This window comes from Cygnus olor, chromosome 11 (genome assembly GCF_009769625.2).
Source record: "Cygnus olor isolate bCygOlo1 chromosome 11, bCygOlo1.pri.v2, whole genome shotgun sequence".
Lineage (NCBI taxonomy): Eukaryota > Metazoa > Chordata > Aves > Anseriformes > Anatidae > Cygnus > Cygnus olor.
In genome coordinates this window covers 5,029,865-5,054,354 of record NC_049179.1, presented here as the reverse complement: position 1 = coordinate 5,054,354, position 24,490 = coordinate 5,029,865, and the positions used below count along the sequence as shown (strand labels likewise).

The following is a 24,490-nucleotide window of genomic DNA, read 5'->3' as shown; positions in this document are numbered from 1 at the left end:
TCATTGGTAGTGAAATCAGTGGGGCTCAGTCACCTGTAACAAGTTTGGGCTTTGCATGTATATGAAAAAACTTACTGTAAAACTGTAAACACGTATTTGTTGTCTACATTAGAAGTTGATTTCCAGCTGGAAAAACGCATCCACTTTATATTACATATCTAAGACATCAACTTAATGGGAATCTTTAGCTTTCTCAAACTTTGATAGATCAGTATTCACCTAAAAATTTAATTTCTTTCCTTTTAAAACAAGATGCTTCTGTAACTTCTTGTTTCTTATTCGTTTTTGTGGATTGTAATCCTATCCTTTAAGTAAGGTCTTGAGGAAAATATGAGAAGTTGATACTAAAAATAATAATAATAATAAAAAAAACATATATCTCATTGTCATATGTCACTTAAAGAATAGTCAGAAATTTTGTGTTTTTTTCCATAGGAAGTTTCTGGTAGAAATATAACTTACATTCTTACTCTTTGTTCTTCTTTTTAAAATAGACTGTGTGGTATATGTAACAAAAAAAAAAAAGTCTGCCTTCTGTGAGTATAAGCAGAATTTTTTTAAGTGTAGTAGTTTGGTTTCTTTCTGCCCTGAAAGCTTAAATGTGTATTCCAGACCATTCTTCATATTCTCTTTTTTTTTTTATTAGCTACAGTAGTTTATATCATGTATACTACAACTACTTCTAATCTATAGTAAAATTATTAGAATAATTTCAAAGTAGCTGTAGTGTGGAAATGTAATCCTGCATTCATTGTGTGCTAATGTACCTTTCTCTCCTGTGACTTAAATGGCATCATTTGGTGGAATTAACTTGTTTGGATAATAGCAAAACAGTAGTGAGGAAGAATGTGTGTGTTCCACTGTACTCTGTTCAGGATCTTTCTCAGGTCTTGCTGGATGTTACCTCTTGAAAGACTGGTTGCACAATGAGACGTTTGGCCAAAATCTCTGGTGTTATACTTGTGGTAGAGCTCATGTGGCAGCAGGGGGAGCTCTCACTATGCCAAAGCTACAGGCAGTTACCTTACAGCTCTAATGGAAAATGTTATAAGGGTAATAATAGCTTTAATATGCCTTTTTATTTTTTCGTTCTGTTACTGCTGTAGCTTCACACTGAAAATGTAAACCTGCAGTCTCAGAATCTCGTTAATGTTTTATGCATTGCAGAAAGTGAGACTTATGCTTGGGGGCAGGCTGGGTGGGTGGATGAAGAAGGAAGAAGCCATCTTCCTAGCCATTTAGTAAGTTCTTAAATGGCAAGTGGAGAACTAATAAATGAAGGAGATTGTAGTGTAAAAGAGAACATCCAAGTCTGTTTGTAATGGTCTGGCACTTTGGCCTTCAGGAAAAACATCCTCCCTTGTCCAACATGGAGCTCAGAGGTTTGTTTTCTTCTGTGGCCAGAGTATTAGGAGACTCCTTAGTGTGATGACTCTTTCCTGGCAGGCTACTGCAGTAGGAACCTTGACTTCTTCCACAGATGCCCAGTATGCTTATTTGCACCCCTCTCCAGTTGGGATTTAAGTTTATCAAGTGTTTATATAAGTGTTCAAAAGCTGTTAGAGAAGATGAAGACACTGAGTTTGGTGAGAGGGGAAAAAAAACAAACTTGGCTTTAGGAAGCCATGTTAAAAGCAAAAATGCAACATCAAATGAAGATGCTTAAATAGAAAGCTAAAAATCAACTTTAACCCACTTTTCTATTGAATAGTATCACTAATAGATAAGACTTTTAAAACTTAAGACTTTTTTCATTTTTTTGAAGTAAATGCTAACTTAGTACACTTTAATGCGTAAATGAGATGAATAGCTGTCATGAGAATCATGTTTATCATTCTTAGCATTCTGCCTCATATCTTGAGGAACAGTATTTTTATTGTGTGCTATTAGTTATATATTCATGCTTGTGGCATATGCCTGCATGGTTTTTATTAATGATTTTCTCAGCCTCACCCTAAACCTTCCCTTTCAGGTATTGGGCTTCGTTATGTGATATTCTGTTGTACTGGGGTCTATAAAGCCTTCTGTATCTGCATAGGTGTATTTCGTTTTTTTTTATTTATTTATTGTTGATCCTTATTTAAGTAGGAATACGGAGGAGTGAACTCCAAAGGTCCCTTCTTACTTGAATTATTCCGTAATTCTATGGCACCAGACCCTTGGCTGCCGGCAGAACCTAATCCTCAGAAGGACAGATGCTTCTTTTAGGGTGAAAAAATAAAACCTCATACCTTAAACTGAATTAAGTTGAATATGTATATGAGGTCAGAGTCATAAAACAGTTGTGCGTTTTTTTAATTACCTTTATGATTGATGTCACAATCTATGGTGCGTCATTGGTCTTCAGGGGGCTGTATGCAGATAAGTGTACACCTGCTATGTTTCCCTGACTAATTATACTTTGGAAATTATTTTCTTAAAATGTAGTAGTAATGCTAAGTGTCAGGTTCCCTTTTTAGCCTTCTAGTAGGCTTTTATCCCTGTGCTTAGGGGTTCTTACAGTTCTGTAAGCATAGTATGTTTTATTTGTATCAAAACTTTGACATATCAATATGTCTTAATGGTTTATGATGTTTTCTGTTCACTTTTGTTTGTTAAAGCTCTTAACACGTAACTTTCTGGAAAGTGGAAGTGAAAAGTCTAGGATAGGAGCTTTCTATTTTGAGGGAAACCAAAACACTTTCTGTATGTTCTTGGAAGGTACTTTAATACAAACACCCAAATGGCATATGAAGTAAATCAAAATAAGTTCAAGTATGCTTCCTAAATATTTGTGTTGGAAGAACTCTACACTTTTTACTTCATAGTGAACATTTCTTTTGTTACTTGGAAAAAACATGTTCTAAAAATACTGTGCTGTGAGAATGTTTAGACTTCTGTAAACAGGGAGCATTCAACCTAATATGGCTATATTGCAGGAGTAAATTGCAATACCAGGAAAACTAAACATCTTCACTTCCTTGACTGTCATTATTTAGGAATAAATGGCTTTCTTCTTGAACATGAATAGGTAATAATTTTGACAAGAAATAATGCTTGTGTACTGTAGCTAGCTAACTTTGATACCTTTGATAACTTTGATCATTGTATTCTGCTTCCAAAGGATAACTTTTCCTCAGTCTTTAACAGAACTTGAGGAGAACAATTTTAGATCATGATTTAGGTATAAAGGGAAATCAGCTCACTATCTCTCTTTATTTTCTTACCGAAAAACCCTACTAATTAGAGAAAATACTCAAAAAATACAAAGAATATAATGGATTGTTGTATTTTAAAATGTTTTAGTTGTTTTACAGATCATGTGCTTTACATTTTTCAAAGAACTGTAAAATATTTTTGTAAATAGCTTTGCCTTCAGCATTTCTATTTGAATAATTCCTTTTATATTTCTTGATTTATTTGTAAATGATTTTTATTATTTTAATATTAAAACATTTAATATTAAAATAGTACAATAATATAAACATTAAAATTGTATTCAAATCACCAACACAAAGAACTACATTAATAATTAGTATTAATTAATAATGCTTTTCAGAATCAGGTAAATTCATATTTTTATAAATTTATCAATTTTTTTCATCCAGGAAGAAGAAAGACGCATGGCATCTGTTGCAGCAAGGAAAGAAGAAGAAAGGAAACGTGAAAGTCATAAACAAAGCTTGATTAAGGTATTTTTTATGGCTGTTCTAAGCCTAACTAAAATTAGGTAAATCTACTGTAAACTAGTTTACATTAATATTCTATAACTTAATATTTTTGCCGTATTTCTTAGTTCTCCCAATGTATCTCTATTTTTTTAAACTTTTTTTTTACAGCTTAAACAGTTCACTCTACATCTGAAACTCTTCAGTGAACTATTCAAGTTACCCTTTACCAAAAAAAAAAACCAACAACAACAACAAAAAAACACAATTGCATGTGCATGTGCTAACATATGTAAAAGGATGGCAAACTCCATTTTCTCAAATCTAGAGATAAAGTAAAACCAAGAGACTTTGCAGTGATTTCAGATTCCTTGAACTTGGTCTTCCCCATCAGGTGAGTGCTGACATAAAGGGTTTTCTGAAGTAGCTTTTCCTTCATTCTTTCCTGTTGAAGTTATTCCTCTCTGTGGAAAGAGCTAAGCAGTTATCAGAGCAACAGACTCCAGCTGTCTTCTTTTTTCAGAGGAACACTTCTGTACCGTACTGACAGGCCTGGTTAATGCTTTTACGTATGAGATGGAATAGCTCCAACAGGGGAGACAGAGGCACACTCCAGAATACTCTTACAGGCCAGTGACTAAATGACCAACACTGCTAGTAGGAGACCAGCGTTCAAGGATATAAGAATATCAGCATTCTCTTTATTCTGTGAATGTGTTCCCAAATCAATTTTTTTCTTTTAATAGGAGTGCCTTTTAAACTTCTTTGTCGTCCAGTAATGGTTATACAAAAATCTCTTCTAATTTGGCAAACTGAAAAAAGTAATCATGTATCCATATTACTAAATTGTCTAGGTCAAAGCATATTTCATCAGGGGAGTTAGACTAAAAGCAGTTGCAAGAGGCTGTATGAGGAATTGTAGCAAATATACCTTTTAAATTTTCAGAATTATGTACAAACAGAATGTTAACAACAGATTAAAGGCTGTTTGTTAAAAAGAGCCAAATGTATGAATGGAAAAAAGAATTCCATGTGTACTGCACAAGAATGTATGTTTGCATTCAAGAATTTTTTGATTCTTTTGTTTTACAAAAGAAAAAACAAAAACTAAAAATTCAACAAAACAGTCTTAGAAACACTTTTTTTTTTTTTAAACAGTGCTCTTTAATGTAAGATACAGATAAATTTGAAGTCTGCTTGGGTTTGAAGTTTTGGTGCCAGGTCTCAGTAACCCAAAGAAATGGGAAATGAGTAAATAATATTTATACATGATGTTGCTTTAGGCTTTTGACAAGCTAACTGGACTGAAAGAAAGTTTGCGTGTGTTTGTAGTTCATGTTCTTAACCACTTATGTAATGTTTCCTTGTAGTAGGGGGATTGTTTGCCTTGGTGGCATAGATTACTCAGTGCATTTTGCCAATGGAAACTTCCTTTACGGGGAAAAAAGACCAAAAAAATCACTTTTAACTTACAGTGCCTTTACTCAGTTTTCAACTTTAAAATGAAGGTTTTGTTGCTTAATTGAGGTTTCTTCTCATCTTCAAATAGTTAAGTGGCATAAATGTCAAATGACAGTATGTTTTGCATGATTCAGTGAGGTCATTTATCTTTTTCCGTAGTAAATATGTTCATATGTTCTTGTGTGTTTGTTTTTTGTTGTTGTTTGTTTTCCTTGTTTTCTTTTTTCTTCCCTGTTTCACACTTTTGAAATGAATGGAACAAATCTGCTAATAGATATAATGTCCAGTGGCAAAAATCTCCAGGTATAGGATTTTAATCATAGTTATTTCTGAAGAAAATATTTAGAGAATCTTATTCTGGAATGTCAGTGGTTGTCACTTTCCTCCAAACTTTTATAAACTGTCTGCAGTGTAGACGACATCATGAGCATTCATTTTCTAGCAAGTAATTAGCTGTACAGTGGCTCACTTTATGAGGAGACCCTCACCCTCTTATACAGAATTTACCTAATGTGACTAAAAGAAAATCTGGACATTTCAACTTCCTCTTCTTGTGATATGGAACCTTTCCATCACTGACGTGTATTTTTGTGGGACACATGGTGTTATATAACCAGATAACATAATGACTCTTTAGGCAAACTGAGTATGAAACAGCAGAATTTTTAACTCTTTAAAATAAAATACTTTTAGTAGAAGAAAAATGTTAAAGCAGTTTCCATGTATTTTGTGTCATTGTTACAAGCTATTATGGACATGATTTTTATCATAATTGGAAGTCTAGTGGATTTATCTCTGCACTATCAATCACTGAAACTGATCTTGATATTTATTCTTTAATGAGTACAGTAGTTTAAAGCATGAGGGATTTACATGTTCGTATTAAATATTTTACTGTGAAACATTTATATGCAGTTGCTCTTAATTTGCAAATCTCAATATTAATTTTAAGGAAATACCTAGGCTGCGTAGTCACAGATTATAAAATGCTCACTTTTTTTTTGTTAATGTTTCCCTTTTTTAAAGGAAGATGTTCATTTGTAAAGCTTTATACTTCCCACCTCTAACATAGACCAGCATTGTGAGGAATGTTCTTAGTGAACTCAAGTACAGTGATGTCTGCAATTTGCCTAATGTGAAAGGAATTAAGTAAAAGCATAATGTTAACAGTCCCATGTTGCTTTTATAGATTAAATTTAGGAGCTTAGAGAGTATAGGTCAAACTTAATATATCAGAAAGTGTTAATTTCAAACCATAAAATCAGACTTACTCTTGTCCTCTGCCGTTCTGAATAGGCATATCAAATAAATATTCTTTTTTCTATTTGAAAAAGGAGACTGTAATACAGCTGTGTGTTTTGCATTGATTTGCCCTGTTCTATGGGAGGTGTAGTACAAGCAGCTCCAGATAGTCAAAGACAGACTTGTGTGGTTAGCCAAATCAACTAGTTTAAACTTACTGATATACAGCTTACATCTTTATTAAGTTACTTGTTTTCTGTTATTGCAAATTTTGTGAAAATGTTATTCCCTTGCAGTTACGCAGAATAGTGCTAGAGTGACACGTTGATTTTAATGTGAACCAGTACTTTTTTCTTCAATTTAAAATATTAACCACGTTTTGATTAAGCAACATATTTGTGTTGGATCAAACAAGTGAGTTGATACTGCAGTGTCATAATTTACTATGACTTTTGTTTCAGGAAAAGAAACGGTTAACAATTTGTAATATTGCTCGCCAGTGGGAGATACAGCAGAATCGAACAGCTCTTGTGGCTTCTTTAAACCAAGATAAAGATAATGAACCCTGTCAGATCAATGGCAGTACTGCATATGTGTTTCCTGAAGAAAGCAGGTATTTTATTCAGAAATAATTCTTTCTGTTCATGTCTTACGTTCATGTTATCAGCTCTGAGATCTTGCTATTTCATGATCAAAAAGTAAAACATCTTTTGCAGTATGAATTTTGTGAAGTAATTACAAAATTAATATATCCAAAATCATCCTGAAAAGATTTTTAGTTTATTCATAGTCAACAGGTATCACCATAATAACTAATATATACTTAGTCAACTAGCTGCTGTTACATTACTAAAGAAGTTGGCACTAAATTTTTGTGATTTTGCTAAATAAGGGAGGTTTTCATGTTTACAAGAAATGTTTAATATGAATTCTTGGGCCTGCTTAAGGCCATTCATTTCCTTGACAGCTTAGACTTTTACCTTTATTGCCAACAATTGTAATTTCAGTGTATATGAAGAGGTTTTGTAAGCTGAGTCTTGAATTTATGTTCTCGGTTTGAACAGCAAGATCTCCTACTGGACTGCTTTCTTCAAATACCCTTGCTATTTTAGCAAAAACAGTTCTTTGACATAGACTTAGTTTTATTTTTCACTTGATGTTGCCTGAGATGATATCTGTATTGTTAGCTTAAAAAAAAAAGTTAGATTTTATTTTTACTTTTTAAAGTAAATTTAGAAAAGTTTCAAAGTAACATTGGTGTTTCTTTAAGTTTCTATTTAAGGAATTAAATCCTTATGGCAGAAGGATTTTAGTCTAACTAGACCTCTGGAAAACTGTATGCACATATAATTCACACTTGAAAGCAATAGGTATATCTGTTTGAGATAGAGATATATCTAATGATATCAATAGGTATGTATATCTAAATGAAATTTCAAATTCCTCATTGACACTGGTTAAACCAATTTACGATTGCTGTTAGATTTCTATTAAAAGGATAATCTATTAAAAGTATAATCATTTGGTCTTTCACAAAGGTTAAATTAATCCATCTAAAACTTCAGTCTAGATGACAATTCAGTTACTTAAAACAAAACAAAACCCTTAAGTGCACCAACTATCTAATGTGTTTATCAATACAGTCAATGTTCTAATTGTATTATTTCTGTGATACACTCATTGGTTTACTACTTTGCATCTAAAAGGTAGCTACCTGGCACTCCACATAATTGAAAAACTAAATACAGAATTTAGTGGATGAAGTTTATCTTGCATTGGCTAAAACCGAACTAACACATTTTCAACCTGGTAAGCTCAGGCAAAAGCCTGAAAAATAGTCTGCAGAAATTTAATAGCAAGTACAGATTCCTGCTGTGTCTGATCAACACGGGAAACATCAAGTGCAGTCACGAAGTCTCTTTCACAAACAGAATCAGTCTGAGGTTCAATCTACTATTGACTAGATCTGGCTTTTATCTACGCTCAAGTGCAGCATCTTTCTGAAATTTTTTTTCTTGACATTTTTAAACTGCTATACTCCTTCCTGTTCTTCTTGTTTCTGAAGCTTTCCCCCCAGCCATATGCAGAGTCTCTGCTTTTTTGCCTTCTTCACAGTTTAATTACACAGTTAGTAATCATCCCCTCCGATCAAGACAATGTAATTACAGTAGTTGGAGCATTAATCTGGTAATGAACAGATTTTCATTGCTTGAGAAATCATGCTTTAAACTAAAATATTAAGGCTCTTTCCATGGAGTTATAGGAGAGATCTTGCTGCAAAGCTGTCTTTGCTTATGCTGGATACAGTGACTAAAGTTGGTATATTCCAAGTAGTTTCCTGACTGAATGTTATGACTTTTGTCAAATCTAAAATAATAAAACATAATGCATAACATCAGTTTCCAGGTTCTTGTGGAAGTGTTTGTAGTTTGATTTGTAGAATGCATTTTGGAAGTCAAAGTAGTTACTTTTGAAAATTAAAAAAAAAAATAAAATCACCCCCCCCCCCAAATTTTTAACGACATAAACAATGTGTTTTATTTGCACGTATACTCATAATACTCTTAGGCAATTTCATTCTGTGTTCTGAATTGGAGAGGTAGGTTTGGAATTTTTTTCTTTTTCATGAAAGGGTAGAGAAATGAAAGTGTGATACTAATGTTTATCAATGATTTAGATTAGTTTAAAGAGATAAATGAAGACATGGCAATGTGTGTTAAAGTAAAGAAGGCTTAGACAACATCGCTGTGTTTTTGCCATGTAGCCCATGATGCTGTTTTACTCCTGATAGGTTAAAATTGACATGGACCTCCTAATATGCTATATAGTAGTAAAGAATTTTGGAACACTCAACATGAGCAACTAAGCAATAAAATGGCAGGTGAAAGTCAGCATGGATAAGTAATTATATCTTCACGTGTGAATTAATGGGCTCCCGAATAACCATTTCCAGTCAAGGGTGAACTTCTGGAAGGAATTGTCAGGAAAACATCTGCTGAGTGATCACTAATAGTCAAAAAAGCAAAATACATTAAATATATTGGGAAGGTTGTAAAGAACAAAACAGTAACCATCACTACACAACTTTCTAAACCAGTAGTTTGTGCTCATCTTGAATTCTTTGTGCGTTTCAGGTCTGCTCAGCTGAATGTGTTCTGTGGAAGTAAGATGCAATGAGACGAGAGTTGAGAAAACCTGGATCTATTGTTTAATTTAAAAATCAATCTTCTGAATTGGGAAGCTCACGTTATTTTAAAATAAATGTGTAATAATCCTTAGTAATTAAAGATTAAACAAGGATAACAAGATTAGTCTGCTTTGAGATGAAAATAATGAATCCTGATAGTGTGACATAAGGGTTTTAACTAAGAAGTGATACTGTTGTTAAGAACGCAAGTAATTGTTCAGCGCTGTGAATAGCTTTATCCTTGGTTGGTTTTAATAACTGTCTGATCTTAACAGGCTGGATCCTACTGTGCTTACTCATGTTGTAACTTTTACAGTTTATATAGAGAACAGAATCTGAAGGTGGCTTTGCTTAGATAAGTAACATAGGTTGAAGTTGATTTTAGATAGCTAAAACAAGTTAACATTCTGAGGTAAAATCTTTAAACAGGTTATTAAAAATGAACGACATTTTTTGGGCTCTCCAACCCTAACACAAAGTCTTTCCGCTGAAGCAGTAGAGCTGCTGTAATATTACTTGATGAAAAGAGGATTTTCTAGCCCTTAACATTTTTGAACCAGACTGGGTAGTGAAAATGAATGAATGCTGAGAATGGCAACCATATTTGACAGGTCAGATTTTAGTAAATGAAAAGACCATCATTCAATAGAAATGGCTTTACTGCTGTGAAACAATCTAACTTATATTACTGCATTTTTATTTCCTCCACAGGTCTCTTGATACAATATTGAGCAGTGCTGTACAAGGCTTGTCTGTTCTTGATTCTCATTTGGTGGAAGTGGAAGGAGACACTCTTTACTTGTATGGTTCTGGAGCACTGGAGTGCCTGGATCGAAACTGGAGTGTTCAAACAGCTGGATCTGTTGTCACAGTCTCCTTTATGTTCATGGAATTTGATGAAATTGTTCAAGTGTTAACAAAACTGAGGTTAAAATTTCCTAATTCTGTGGTAAGAATGGCTCAATGTCATCTGTGTGAACAGCTGTGGACTATTTATTTTGCAATGGAACCTTAGTTTGGCAGTCACCCTCAACTGTTTTTATGTAAATAGATACTTTTGTGAATTACATTGGTTTTATCCTATAATGTTTTGTTTAATTTGACACTTTTTAAATACAAGACAGATTCTCAAACAGAATGGTTGTTTTCTTTTCAGACTAGTAATTATTTCCCATAGTTGACCTATCTGATTCTTTAAGAAAAACTGATGTAGAAACATGGTATTGTTTTTCTACAATATTACAGATTGATAGTATCAGGAGACTTTTGTTTGTATTGTAAGTTCAAAGAGCAAATAGCTGATAGGGTAGAAGAGAGAGGTAAAATTCAAAGGTAATAGCTGGTTAAATCAGTACAACTCTTGGAATTCTTCACTTCTTGATGAAGCCAAACAACATAATGAGAACCTTTTAGTTAATTTTTTTTCTTGGACTTGTAAATCTTTAGCTTTGAAGCAAATAATAAAGTAGTGATGGCATACATAAATTAACTTGTCAGTCAGATGATATGCCTGCTTAGCTCCCTACTTCTTTTTAAGTATAATACTACGTAATGGTTTCATTGAGATAAATGAGTTTGTGGGGAACTTGTTTCATTCAGAAACTTGTTAGGGATAGCAGAATCTCAGCTAGATTTCTTTATCTTCACCATCAATTTTTCCTCTTACCCCCAGTGTGCTGCTGTGTAGATGAATTTACCATGCTTATAGGGACACTGCTATATGGCACTGTTCAAAGAAACAGCAGACTTTAATGCCAGCTTGTGACAGTCAGAAACAGAATATTTAAAATACTGTACTGATTTTTGCATGAACGTTGTATTTGTTTGCAGAATTGAAATAAATCTTGCTCAAGCAGTACCACTCTTTTTGTAACATGAAAACGATAGTGTTGTTACTAAAGGGTTTATAAATCACCTGGGGGTTTGTAATGTTGACATTTTAAAATATATGTAATACACCGTTTAGCTGATACATCGATGTTTTTTCTCCCCAAAGACTGTAAATGAAGTGAGCTCAGTTGTGTAGTCAGACCTAAAGACTTTAAGTTTGAAAGTGATTTGTGTTGAACAGAGTAGGAATCGTTATGTTCTCATAGTGATCACTCATTAGTGATTTCCTTACTTAATTTACTGTGCTTTGAACTTTTTTTTAAAGCACCTGAAGTTTAAGGAGACAAATCTTTTGACACTGAAGCAATTCAATGCATTAGGCCAGGTGCATCGCATTGAACAGTTAACAGTTGATCCTCAGGGAAATCCAGTCGTCAGTTTTACTTTGTGGAAATACTATGTTCTGTTTAGACTGAACCATCTTAATCTACAGAAGATAAATGGAATTGAGGTAAGACATTGTTGCTTCTTTCTTAGTACTGGTCTTACAAGATAAGTTAACATTGTTTTTAAAAATGCAAGTGAGTCACTAGTAGAATGAGCAGAATGATGACATTGTCATTTCAATATTATGGAAAAAAAAGTGCACTCTATCACATAACTTATTGTACTATGCATTTGTTAAGTAACTGCACTGTGTTACAATTAGAAAAGCAGAGAAAATGCTTTGTTTTTCATTAAAATGTGGTATTGTTTCAGATGCTTTCAATAGCAAACAGTAGTTCAAACTTCCACCTGAGTGACAGATACACCTAAGGGGAAAACTTTTTATTATAATTTTGGAATATGCTTTTAAAAATTTAAAGAACTGTTAGGTTTTACTTTTGATTTTAAGAAGCACTATTCTATTATGCTATATTCAAAAGGATTAGAATGCTAACATTGAACACGAGTGCAGAAATGTGCTTTTGACAGACTATCTAGTAGCTTACAGTGTATTACTTATATTTTTCCAGTGTTATGTAATATAGCTAAAATCAACTTTTCTTTTAGTATACTGAAGAAAAGTGTCTCAAAGAGAATTTTTTTCCTTTTTGCTTTGTACAAGAGCATTAGTTTTTAAGAAGAAAGTTCTCTGAGACATGCTGTTTGAAGTTTTCCTAGTGATAGTAATCTTGGATTAATCAAAAAAAAAAAGAGCTGTCAAGGTTTGAAGTTACTAAACTTCACAAAATTCTCTACACCAAGTGCTATGGCACGCAATATAACAGATGCATTACAGTGATTGGGTTGGTGCCTGTTTTCCTAACATACTGAACTTGGAAAGAGGCACGTGTAATAGGCTGACATTGATGTGATATTACTGTTACAATCTTTTTGTGAGTAATGGAGAAAAGCATGTACTGCAGTAAGATAGAGAACATAAATTTCTATGAACTCAAGAGTGAATTTAGTATTAGTGTTTCTGTTGACCTTGACTTTGTGCTTCTCTTAACTTAAATAAATAAAAATCACGTATTTCTCTGGCAGACATGTTTCTGTCTGTAATGCCCTTTGTTTCCCTCACTGCCTTGTGCACTCTGTTTTAGACCTTGCTACTGCTAATAGACTGTTTAGCAAGGTCTTCTACTCTTAGACAACTAAATAAGGTTTTTTTCATTTTAAGTGACAATGAGCAAAACTAATCACTGTGAAAACAACATTGAATTCATGTGTCTGATTTCCTGAACTATGTTTTCTGTAGTGAATTTCTCCTTGCCTTTTGGTGTTGGATTATATGTCAGGCCAAAGATTTGTTGTATCGTCTATAAACATTAAACAGGAATATGATAAGATTACATTAATTTGAATCAATTTAATTTTATTCACATGCTTTTTTTGTTCTGTATTATGCAAGTATTTGAAAGTTCTTAGTAAGTATTGTGATTATTGAAGCTTATTTAAAAATGGGTTTCTTGCCAAAAATATCTTAAGATGTACAGAAATTAAATTTGATCCAGAAGTGAAGAAGTCATTGAATGAATTTCATTGGACTGTGTTGTCCATGTCAGATTTAAGTGATCATAAAGATTCCTTGTGCAGTCAATGGAAATCCAGGGGTCTAGAAATTTTGCCAACAAACTTTTGGCAGTTCAAATCAGTTCATAATTTGGCCCTAAGGACAGAAGAAACAGAGACCATGGTCTCTAGAATGTACTAGCTAAGGCAAACAAAAAGCAGTAACAAAAATCAACCAAACAACAAAACCTTCAACATGCTTTATCCAAACAGAAATGTGTAAAATTCATCGTGAAAAACTTTCAGCCATTGAAAGTATGTTAAAGGGACATCTTTGTTGTAATTTTGACACAACAGTATGGATCACATTTAGAGAAGTACAATGGAGGAAGGTAAACTTTGTAGGCTTGAGAAACACTGCCATTTATCTCTTTTATTTACTTTTATTTTTATATATATAAATATATACACACTTCTTTTAAAATAAATCTTTTCTGTGATGCTGCCAAAATCAGAGACCATAAATTTAAGTATATTTAAAGTACTAGTAGAAGCAAATCTAAGTTTTGAAGATATGCCTGGAATATGTCTTCATGCGGTGTTTTGTATAACTTTTCAGTTAATTCTGAATGCACGTATGAAATATGAATGTGCCAATTTTTCTAACTTCTCTCTTTCTCTCAATTTTATTTTTCCTCACAGGTTACTCAAAACGATACAGTAATGGCGGAAAGACTCTTTGGCATTCTGGCATATGTAGCATCTTCTGAGCTGCCACATTATCGCATGCTTTCGTTATTTGGAGAATCTAGGTAAAATTAGTTCTTAAGATATAGGAAGGAATACGGAGGTTTTGTTATTTTTTTGAATAATACAGTCACTGACTGAAATGGCAACAGGTATTTCTGAGAGAATGAAGTTTTCTTGTTTAGCTTGTTTTATTTCTCTGTTAAAATTTCTGAACATTGAGTTACTTTTTTTTGCAGAAAATCTAGTTCTGTTCTGTTGCTTCAGCTTGAAGAACTATGTTTGTTAAACTATAGATTTCTTAAAACTGAAATGGGATTTCTCTCTGAATGAAACATTGTCACTTCAGTAATATGCTGTTATAGCAGATACAACTTCATTTTGTTCTAAGTACTATCCTGTTGAAATTTCAGAGAAACTGTACGTAAGCAAAATGAACTAAACTGGAATTTGTCTGGAATGTATTGTTTTAATTCTTTTCCACGCTGTCATGATAAATTCTTTCTAGGTAAAAAGATACAAATTCCACAAATAACTTAGGAAAGATAGGTGTCCTGAGTACTGCAGTAATATTAGCACTTCCTGATTCATGAAGACAGATGTTTTCAGAGGTTGTATGACGTCTCCGAAGAAAGATGATAGGAACATGCGCACAAATTCACTGCATGTTTAATTCTCCAATTGGGCTGATATTGGTGAGGATTTATGTAGTTTCACAACGAGGACACTTTTTTTTTTTTTTTGCAGTTATTTCGAAGTGGATGACTATAACAGTTAACAGATTTATGGGTTGATGCTGTAAGAAAAAAGGTGCTTAAAAACTTTTTAGTTTTCTATAGATACTTACTAAAATTTAAGCTGCAAGGATTCCTATTTAGGATGTGAAATATGATACATGTCAAAATGTCAGTTGTATGGAAGCAAATTAACTGAGGACTATTTAGAGTCATCTGTATATTTTGAGTAACTTGAGGATGCAATAAACTTGAAAGCTCATAAATGATATGATCAAAGGGAGAAGAGGAAAAAAAAACACCTCGTCATCACTAGAGACATCTGCACTTAAAAAAAAAAAAATAGTAAATCCAATGATTAAAACTGTAAATCTTTATTTTCTTTCCACAGAATGAAGCAATTCCATGATCTGCTGGAGGGAAAGGGAAAGAAATCTGGGGTTGGAATTGAGGAAAATAGTGATAACAGGAGAGCTGGAGGAGAAAGCACAGCTCGAGCAATATTGAATTATACAGCAAAGAATGTTCATATGGAAAAGCTTGAGGTAAGTATGTCATTATAAAATAATTTCTTCCTCTATTATGTATATATTTGACTACTACTCATGGAATTTGTATATCAAATTTCAGTTGTGCTATTTAGAATGATGGTTTTAAAATAACACTGCTTGCCATATTTACATGTATGATCAAATATTTCATCAAACTAATCTCTTCTAGAGAACTGGAAAATGGTCAGTTTGTGTCTTTAAAGAAGTGGTTCCTGAGTAGTACCACAATCTGATAAAAATACATTCTCACCTGAAAGCATTACATTGGTAATGAAATGTGCATACCTTAGTGAAATATCAGAAGTGAACACATCTTTGTTTTACAAAGAATTGCACGTTAGGATTTTTTTATGGAAGTTGGAAAGTATGTCCCAAAATGAATTGGTGAAAAATACCTTCAGACAAGACTTGAAATAGCACAGCGTCTAGGAATAAAGAAGTTCCCTAGCTTTTAAATGAGTTACAGGGAAGGCAATATATAGAAAATGTACTCACTTTAATTAAGTTGCAAACTGGTTTGTTTCAGACAAGAGCATCAGTCACTCTTGTTTCAATTTATGTTCCTAATCTACATCTTCTGCTTGGTCAGAGGGAAATTTTTTCCAGGGAGAACATGCTTCTTTCAGCCACTATCTCCTTTCTGAGCAATCATGAGTTATAGTTGTGTGCATCCTGCTTCCCACATTTGTCCCATCATTTGCTCTTTTATTATATCAAAATATATAAAACCTCTGGTGCCAGAAATTTAATCAAGTTCAGTAAACACTGAATTCAGTTATTGCATTGTGGTTTTATTATCTCGGATACATAACATTGAAAAGAGTGTCAGCATGTATGTAAATTAGCAGTAAACTAACTTGATAAATACTGCCAGATAAGTAAACTTAGCAAACTTAAGTTAGCAGTAAACTGACATAGTAAATGTGATTGAATCGTTTCTTTGCTAAACATGACAGGTTAGGTTCATTGATAAATATTTTGTTTGTTTGTTTGTTTTGTTTCAGGTAAAAGAGCTGGAAAGCATTTTTTTTTTTTGCTTTATCACTCATTTAAAAAAAAATCTGTTTAGATGGCCCAAAGCAGGAGCTAACATTTTACTAGTCCCATAAATCAAAGTAGTTAGATATTTAGCAGCAATATAACTGTTTTAAGCTTATTATGGCATTTTATAGAAACACTACAGAAACAGGGATTACTGCATTTTGACTAAAATGCAGAGCCAGTAGTTTCATGAAGTGTGTTTCATTTATTTTTATTATGAAATTATTTTTAAAGCTTTGGGTTACTTCAGTACCCAATATATAGTACATGTTAGGAATAATGCACTTGCCAGAGCCCATCAGGGAAACTATGAAAGGGATGCTACATACTGGCTTACTTTTCTGTGTGACAATATGCTTGGTTCTTGTTAGGTCAGGTGGGTAAATATATACTTTCCAACTGTTGTAGTGTAATCAAGAAAAGCTAGGAAGGGAAGGGAAGGAAGGAAGGTAAGTCTGGTGCTTCGAAACTTCTGTAAACTTTTCACTGCTGTCCCAGAAAGCAAAAACACATAAAATTTTAATGCTGCTAAAAGGTACTTATACAACTACTTAAAAGTCGATTTTTGGATAAATTAATTAATCAACAATAGTATGAATATTATTAATACAATAAGATTGTCACATAAGCTTAAGAAGACCCTGGGTTGCGCAGTATAAAACTATCAGAGAAAAGTGTTGCTCTTCCCATGTTAATCACTGGTTTGTTTTTTTGTTTGTTTGTTTTTGTTTGTTTTAACTCATTAAACTTCTGTGGATGTTTTTTGAATTTGATCTTGTTTGACCTTTTCTTCCTTTCTCTTATACAACTTATAATGAATGGTTTCTCCCATGCAGGAAATCAAGGAAAGAAAAACATTTTGCCAAACATATGTGGAGAACTTAGTGAAAGAAGCTGCGGACATCCATATGAAAAATGAGTCCTTGCAGAAGCTCTGGCCTCAAATGTTCATTGAGCTTGTCAGAGATGCAGTGATAGAAATACGCAATAAAAATTCCTACATGAAACTCTGCTTACAGAGGATTGCTGATCAAAAACAGTAGAGTCAAGGCCTGTTGTCTTGCAGGCTTTTGGTTTCGGTATTTATTGTATGATGTTTCACAAATTTAAAATGATAGAATATAAAATTACTGTCTGTATGGAATAATTTATTTTTTTTAGCTCCCAGAAGTGTTATCTTTAAATCTTAATTAACTCTGTCATCTTAGCTTTCTTGATAGTGTTCAATTAAAAGTTGACCTGCATAAAACTTTAACAGTGATTTCCTGGCTACAATGAAGAGACTGCATAGAAATAACTTGGTGATGGTGATTATGCCATATGTCACTAAGTTTGTGTTTGTTTTTTTTTCCTGCTACCCTTGCTTCTGTAGTACTATACCATTGATGATAAGGAATAAATTTACAATCTGTTTGCCATATTTTTTTTATTGAACACTTCCTGATAGTCAACTTTTTGACTATTTCCTGCTGTTTAAAAAAAAAAAAACAGAACACAAATAGTAGCAGATTTTTTTATGATTAAAAAGTAATAAATTATTGTTTTTATACCCCGAGCTTGATGAATATTTTATATGATTGAGTTTGTCAGATGATAGAACACGTTTTCAGATCGATTCCATGACAGTTCTCAGTATATCAACATTTAACGAACCTATTTCTCAATTGAACAAATTGCCCAAACTTGATTTCAAGTTTATTTCATTACTTTTATTGCTGTTAGTTTGTGTGAATTGTTATACATAAAAAAGGAATTTAGGGTATACCTACTTAAGCTTTATTTTTATTCTTTTATAAATTGTTAATAGTACTTATTTATTGACTATTAAATGCTTAATGGGGTGGGTGGGTTTGAATTAAGGTCAAATGAACTAAAACGTATGCATTCAATATAGTAAGGAAACTGATGAATGTTATTTGTAATCACTGGCACCTGTTTTGTTTCTGTGGCTGTGTGAGAATTTCTGACTGTTATCAATAAACACAAATTCTTCACTTTTGCCCTTCACAGATACTTCAAAGAAGTACTATATGCAAAGAAAAGTCTTCTCCTTAATGGTGCATGAAGAGATGAGACTCAGCCTGCCCTCAAAATCAACAGTGAATGGATAGAAACAGATTCTGTAGTCCAGTGAAGTATAGTGCAAACACCTTACTAGCTTCTGCCCAGAAATTGAATTTAGGAACTATTGGCAAGTCCAGCTGATTCCCTTAGCTAGTGTTTATATGTGTGTAGAAAGTTGTTCCATTTAAATTGAAGTTTTGAGTTCCATTGTGTCTTAAGTAAAAGAATCAAGAACCTTTGTTATTCTTTTACTCGATTCAAATTGGTCTAAATTGACTGAAGCTCATTTATAGAAAATAAGTATTCATAAACCAAAGCAAACATGTTGTAAAGGTTTATATGGCTCAAAATGAACGTTATTTTTCCACTCCATGTGGATAAGACTTTCTGGCAAAGCAGAGGTGCAAATTCAGTTCCATAAGGTTCTATGTCCTGAAAGGAGCCTAGAGTCAATAGCAGGAGTCAGGTCACAGCTATCTTGGAATATGGTCTATTTGCATTTGGGTCAAGCTGCTGTATCTAATTTGTCAGAAGGAATCTATTTGCAGAGCATGTTACAGGTTAACAATGGCATGCATACTGTTAAACGTAACTTTCAAATACTCTTGGTTTGGCTTATGGTGAATGTAATCTTCAAAAGCATACTTGCAGATAGCTGTTTTTCAGTATTTACAGAATTGAATGGAGGTTAAATCACTTAAATTTAATGAAATGTTGAAAGTCCTAAAGAAACTGCTCCAGCAGCCGATAGAATTTAATAGAAACAATCACCCTTCCAGGCTTTTTGAGCAGTTTAATGGAATTTCTAATAAGATGAATGTATTTGATAGGATTGCTTTATTTTTTTTCCATTGGAAAATAGCTCTGTCAAGTTTTATGCTGCATTTTATTAAGGGAGCATATTAAGTCCCCACAAAAAAATGGTGCATATGTGAGAGAGTTTGCAGTATAGTAATACAGTCAGTATACAGATGATCTTGCAATAGTTTTTTGGATCCATCAGTTCCTTTACATCATTTCTGTGCAAGGGGGCGGGTAGAGCAATTCCAGCTTCTACATGGGGACAAAAACCTCAGCAGCTGTGTGAAAGTGCAAAACTCTCCTGATGTAGCCAGAGCAGATGGGCCCCTTTTGAATCACATTCAGCAGCAATAAAACACTGGAAAAATGTTTTAAGAAGGGTGGATAGGTCTAGAAGAACAGGAAGTTATCCATGGGAAAATCCGGAGTAAAGCCAGACTTGATACTGAGGCATTAGAAGTATAATCCTGATTGGAGGCTTTAAGGTAGGATCATGAAAACAACTGAGTGAAATAAGTAAGAGGGTATCGACTGTGAATTGCATGAACATCTCCTTAGAGCACTCGGTGTTCCCAGTAGAGTGTGAATGCTGCCAGCTGGGACTTCTTTCTCTACTAGCAGCTTTTTTTTGTGACAGGATTGTTTAAATCAATGGAGGGGAGGGTAGGTTGGCAGCTATTATAAATGAAGAAAATAATATTGGGCTGCAAACTTTCTGTTACATAGAACCAGTAGGGACAAAAGTCTTCACAATTTTTCTAAATCTTTTAAGGAAAGAAGTGAATGAGGGACTAAAGTGGTATTAGACCTAAGAGTACATAGAATTCTAAACAGCAGCTGATTTTAAAACTGTTAGCATGCTATATATAGTTTGTGTACCAAATTTATTCATACAGATTTGTGCGATAACTGTAGTTGCTTATTAATGAATTTCAGAATACCTACAAAGATGGTGTGATCAGCAGATTCCTACAGAATCTAAAACTTAAATACTACATATATAAACTTGCCATGGTAACAGGTATAAACTGAGGAGTTAAAATAGCCGTTGACTTAGAAGCTGGTGACCTTTTAATAAAATTTTCCAGTATAAGAACAGCTGTTTACCTGCTTCCAAAGCCTCTAAATGCTGCATAAATCCAAATTTGGATGTTTTCAATATTTCATGGATATCCCATTGAAAATGGACCCTTGTGATCCCCTCACATAGCCTGACTTTGTGTACAAGCCAGGAGGAATAATTGTAAAATTATTATATATGTTATATATATTTATACAATCTGAGGATTCATTGTTGGCCAGCTTTGCTAGGCTTCTACTATCAGGGGAAAAAAGATAAGCTTATCTGGAGAAACTCTTCTCTCTTACTGTGCTGAAAACAGCCTTTGTCTACAAGCTGTGTACTGGACTTCATATGCCATACTTGTGTATGTATTGTACTTTTTGTACATGTGTACTTGTGTATGTATTGTACTTTTTTTCAGTTATAGATGGATGGCTGTATTGCAAGTGGAAACATACTTGATTGACAAAAGTACACTGAGCATAGGAAAGCAGAAAACTGCAGGTTAGAATATTTACACCAAATCCAGTGTTAGAAATATCCATGTCCCTATTAAAAGTGTTTGTACAAAGCAGCCCCTATATTCCTTAACGTGTTGACTTGAGGAAGCCTTTACACGTAAATATTTTTTCCAACTTTTTGGAAGATATAAACCAATGGCTTCATGATTGCTCGTTGATTTAACAGTATAAAATATTGTGATGAAGCTAGCAAGATGAGGTTTCTTGGTGGTGTAAACTGTTGGTTAACAGGATTGAAATGCTTAATCCCACCTCTAGTTGCTGTCTCCCTCATTAGGCAGATGCCTCCATACTAAGGGAAAATCTTATATGTGATCTTTATTCTCATTATATCATGCGTGCATGTCAGTCCATCTAATACATGATTATAGATGTGTTATTGGAAGTTTTATTATCTAGTATAATGCTACATCTGTAAATGTGTCACTTCTGGTTTGAAACAAGCTATTCCTTTCACTTTGGGATGTCCATATTAGACAATCAAAAGTTGAAATGCTGTTGTTAGCAGTACTTCATTTTATACCTAACAGGTCTAGAATTTTACATGAACCAGACCACAGACAAGTTTATTCTTTCTGGAATACTAGACATGGATAACACAAACAGTGCTAACCTTTTCAAAGGAGTGAGAATGATAACTAAAGAATCAAGGTAACAAAAACTTGATGCATTTATATGTAGTATTGAACATTTAATGCTTAAGCATGGGAGAAGATAGCCTGGAATCACATATGGTTTCCATCTGTTTATAGTATACCATTAGACAAGAGATTGTAAAGTTAATTCAAACTACAGTGGTGGAGAAATGGGGACTATGAACTTGTCATTTGCATTACTAGCACACAGTCTAGACACCTTACGCAGTTTTGTGAGGAGTGGTGGTATTGAAATAATTTACACTTAGTGAAGGAAATCATAGCTGTATGTAGGGAAGCCATTACTTTCCAGTAATAAAAAATTGATTAGCTAGTATGGTACACTTAGAAATTAAATTGGGAGACAGTGCATGCGGTTTGTGTTGTATATGGGTGTGTAGCACGTTTGCAGGCTGTTTGCATTAGGTTCCAGTGACCTATGTTTTCTAGTGAAGTAAAGAAATAACACTGAAGAGTTATGACAGAAACAGAGAGCATAGAGTATAGCTTTCTTCCACTTCCTAACTCAGCGCTGAAAATGCAATATTAGTTTTCCTCCAACTGTCATATCCTGAATAAAGTATGTTAAAGCTGTCAGTGTCATTTGACTATGAAGCTTTTGTGCAAGTCTACGAAAGATAGTCTCTAGCGAAATGTTACTTAAATTCCAAAGATGTTAACTGCAATAAAATGTAAACATTCAGTTTTATAATCTAAGAGAGTGTGGGCTGACTTCTCAGCTTAGAGAAGAGAACATCTGAGGAAATACTGAAGGGAAAGGAAGGTTGTGGTAAGTGCAGTTGGATTAAAAGACCAAATAATGTAGAGAATATTTGTTAAAATGATTTTTGTGTGCTGGAGACTGCATGAACACATAGAAATTGGAATATATGAATACATAGCAACAGAAATAACCATTCCCTTAAAGACATGAGCGTGAAAGCCTCTATCTGATGTTGTGTCAGTCTCTTGGTTTAAAACAACCAAATGAACAAACCTAATAATTTTTTGACATTGCAATTGTCGTGGTTTAACCCTAGCAGGCAGCTCAGCCCCACATAGCTGCTCACTCACTCTCCCCACGTGCCATGGGGGAGAGAATCAGACAAGTAAAAGTGAGAAAATTTGTGGGTTGAGATGGAGACAGTCTACTAGGTAAAGCAAAAGCTGCACGTGCAAGCAAAACAAAATCAGGAATTCATTCGCTACATGCCAACAGCAGGCAGATATTTAACCATTTCCAGGAAAGCAGGGTCCACCAGGCGTAATAGTTACACGTGTTTGGGAAGACAAACGCCATCCCTCCAAATGTCCCCCCTTCTTTCCCATCTCTGTTGTATTGCAGAGCAGGACGCCGCATGGCATGGGCCATCCCTTTGGGCAGCCTGGGTCGGCTGTCCTGGGTCTGTCCCCTCCCGGCTGCTGGGGCACCCCCAGGCCCCTCGCTGGCAGGGCAGTACCAGGAGCAGGAAAGGCCTTGGCTCGCTGCTCAGCAACAACTGAAATGTTGGTGTGTTGTCACCACTGTTTTCATCAAAAATCCAAAACACCATTATATGAGCCTCTACAGAGAACATTAACTCTATTCCAGTCAAAACCAAGACAGCACTGAACAACTAAAAGGCTATATTTCATTTTTTCAACATGTCTTCAGAGGTTTTATTTCTTTTTTTGTCATGAGTAATTATCTAACTGATGACTACATGAGCAGAAATGTATACTGTACATTCCACAGTTATAAAAATGCTAATTGGTTTACTACAGTTGAGTCCTTCGTTATCCTGAGGATGTGTGTCTAGATTAAGAAGTAATCAGCAAAGCAAAATGCTTATTTTTATTCCCTCTTGCTTTTTAAAACAAGATACTCAGTATTTACTATTGTGCATAAATCTGGAAATTTATAGCCATTTTCCTATGTGAATTGTCAAAATATAATTATTGATGCTGAACTCCATCTATTGCATATTACCATTATACAGCTAAGCACTTAAGAACATGCTTAGTTCTTAATCGCGTATGTGAATATTTCCATTTTTCATTAGGATTTTCCTAGACTATGACTCATGATAGCTAGAAACACCTTTCATTTTTGGCCTGAAACAAGAAGCATAAGGTTAAAGACAATATATTAATTAAGCTTAAGTTTATTACTTTGGATCAGATCTTTTTTTAATCTTATTTTGAAACCTACTAATATGGGTTTAATTGTAATGAGTGTATTGTCTGAGACAAATCGTGATGTAACCAGTTACATTTGAATTGCTCCAAGCATTTGAAGTCAAAGGCATTCTTACTTATAAATTATTTTCATTAATTACTGTAAATTATGATCTGTTCTTAACATGAGCAATTTAATCTCCTATAATAATGAAAGTCTCTGCAATATGCTATTCAATCTTTGATGATGAAATGCAAAGTGGAGTACTTTTTAGAGTACTAGAATATTCCTAAGCATTAGTAAACATCTGAAGTCACAAGGAGGCAAAATATAAGGGTGGAAATAAAAATGGAAATTGATTGGTTAATGAAGATATGTTTTTTTTTTCCTAATTGAAAAGTGAGTGATGTAGGTCTCCACCCTTTTCTTCTCCAGTGCAGCTGTGAACTACACTTAATATTAAAGATGCTGCGAATAGAATCCAAATGCTATTAATTGTATTTGTAGATTGAATTTATAGAGGACTAGCAGTTTCCATGATCCATGGAGTTGTTTATGAAGTTTTAATTATTTTGTATTATTTCAGTGTTTTCATACATCTCTTTTTCAGATGCAAGATTTAAATGCAAGCTGGTGGGCTCCTGGAGATCCTAAAAGGTATTTGAATTGATTTATGTTCTTATGTAGGGTCCATAATCAAAAAAGCAGTATCTAAACTGGTTAACTTGTGTGAGAGGAAGTCATGATTCTTTTGAAGTTGTTGCAACATTCCCACTGATTTGAGTGACTGGATTTTCTCTCGTGGCCTTG

The 24,490-nt window shown here is 33.8% G+C and overlaps 1 protein-coding gene across 2 annotated transcripts in view; it reads left to right on the top strand.

Moving 5' to 3' along the window:
* LRRC49 (leucine rich repeat containing 49) overlaps positions 1-18,425 on the top strand; it is a 42,888-nt gene extending 24,463 nt beyond the window's left edge. For both annotated transcript variants that reach the window (XM_040569556.1, XM_040569557.1), the window contains 7 exons: positions 3,588-3,671; positions 6,812-6,963; positions 10,249-10,486; positions 11,693-11,878; positions 14,068-14,177; positions 15,238-15,391; positions 17,275-18,425. In XM_040569556.1, coding sequence (XP_040425490.1) covers positions 3,588-3,671; positions 6,812-6,963; positions 10,249-10,486; positions 11,693-11,878; positions 14,068-14,177; positions 15,238-15,391; positions 17,275-17,481 — 1,131 coding nt within the window. In that variant the 3' untranslated portion in view covers positions 17,482-18,425. The remainder of the gene's footprint in view (positions 1-3,587; positions 3,672-6,811; positions 6,964-10,248; positions 10,487-11,692; positions 11,879-14,067; positions 14,178-15,237; positions 15,392-17,274) is intronic.
* Positions 18,426-24,490: the final 6,065 nt, after the last annotated feature.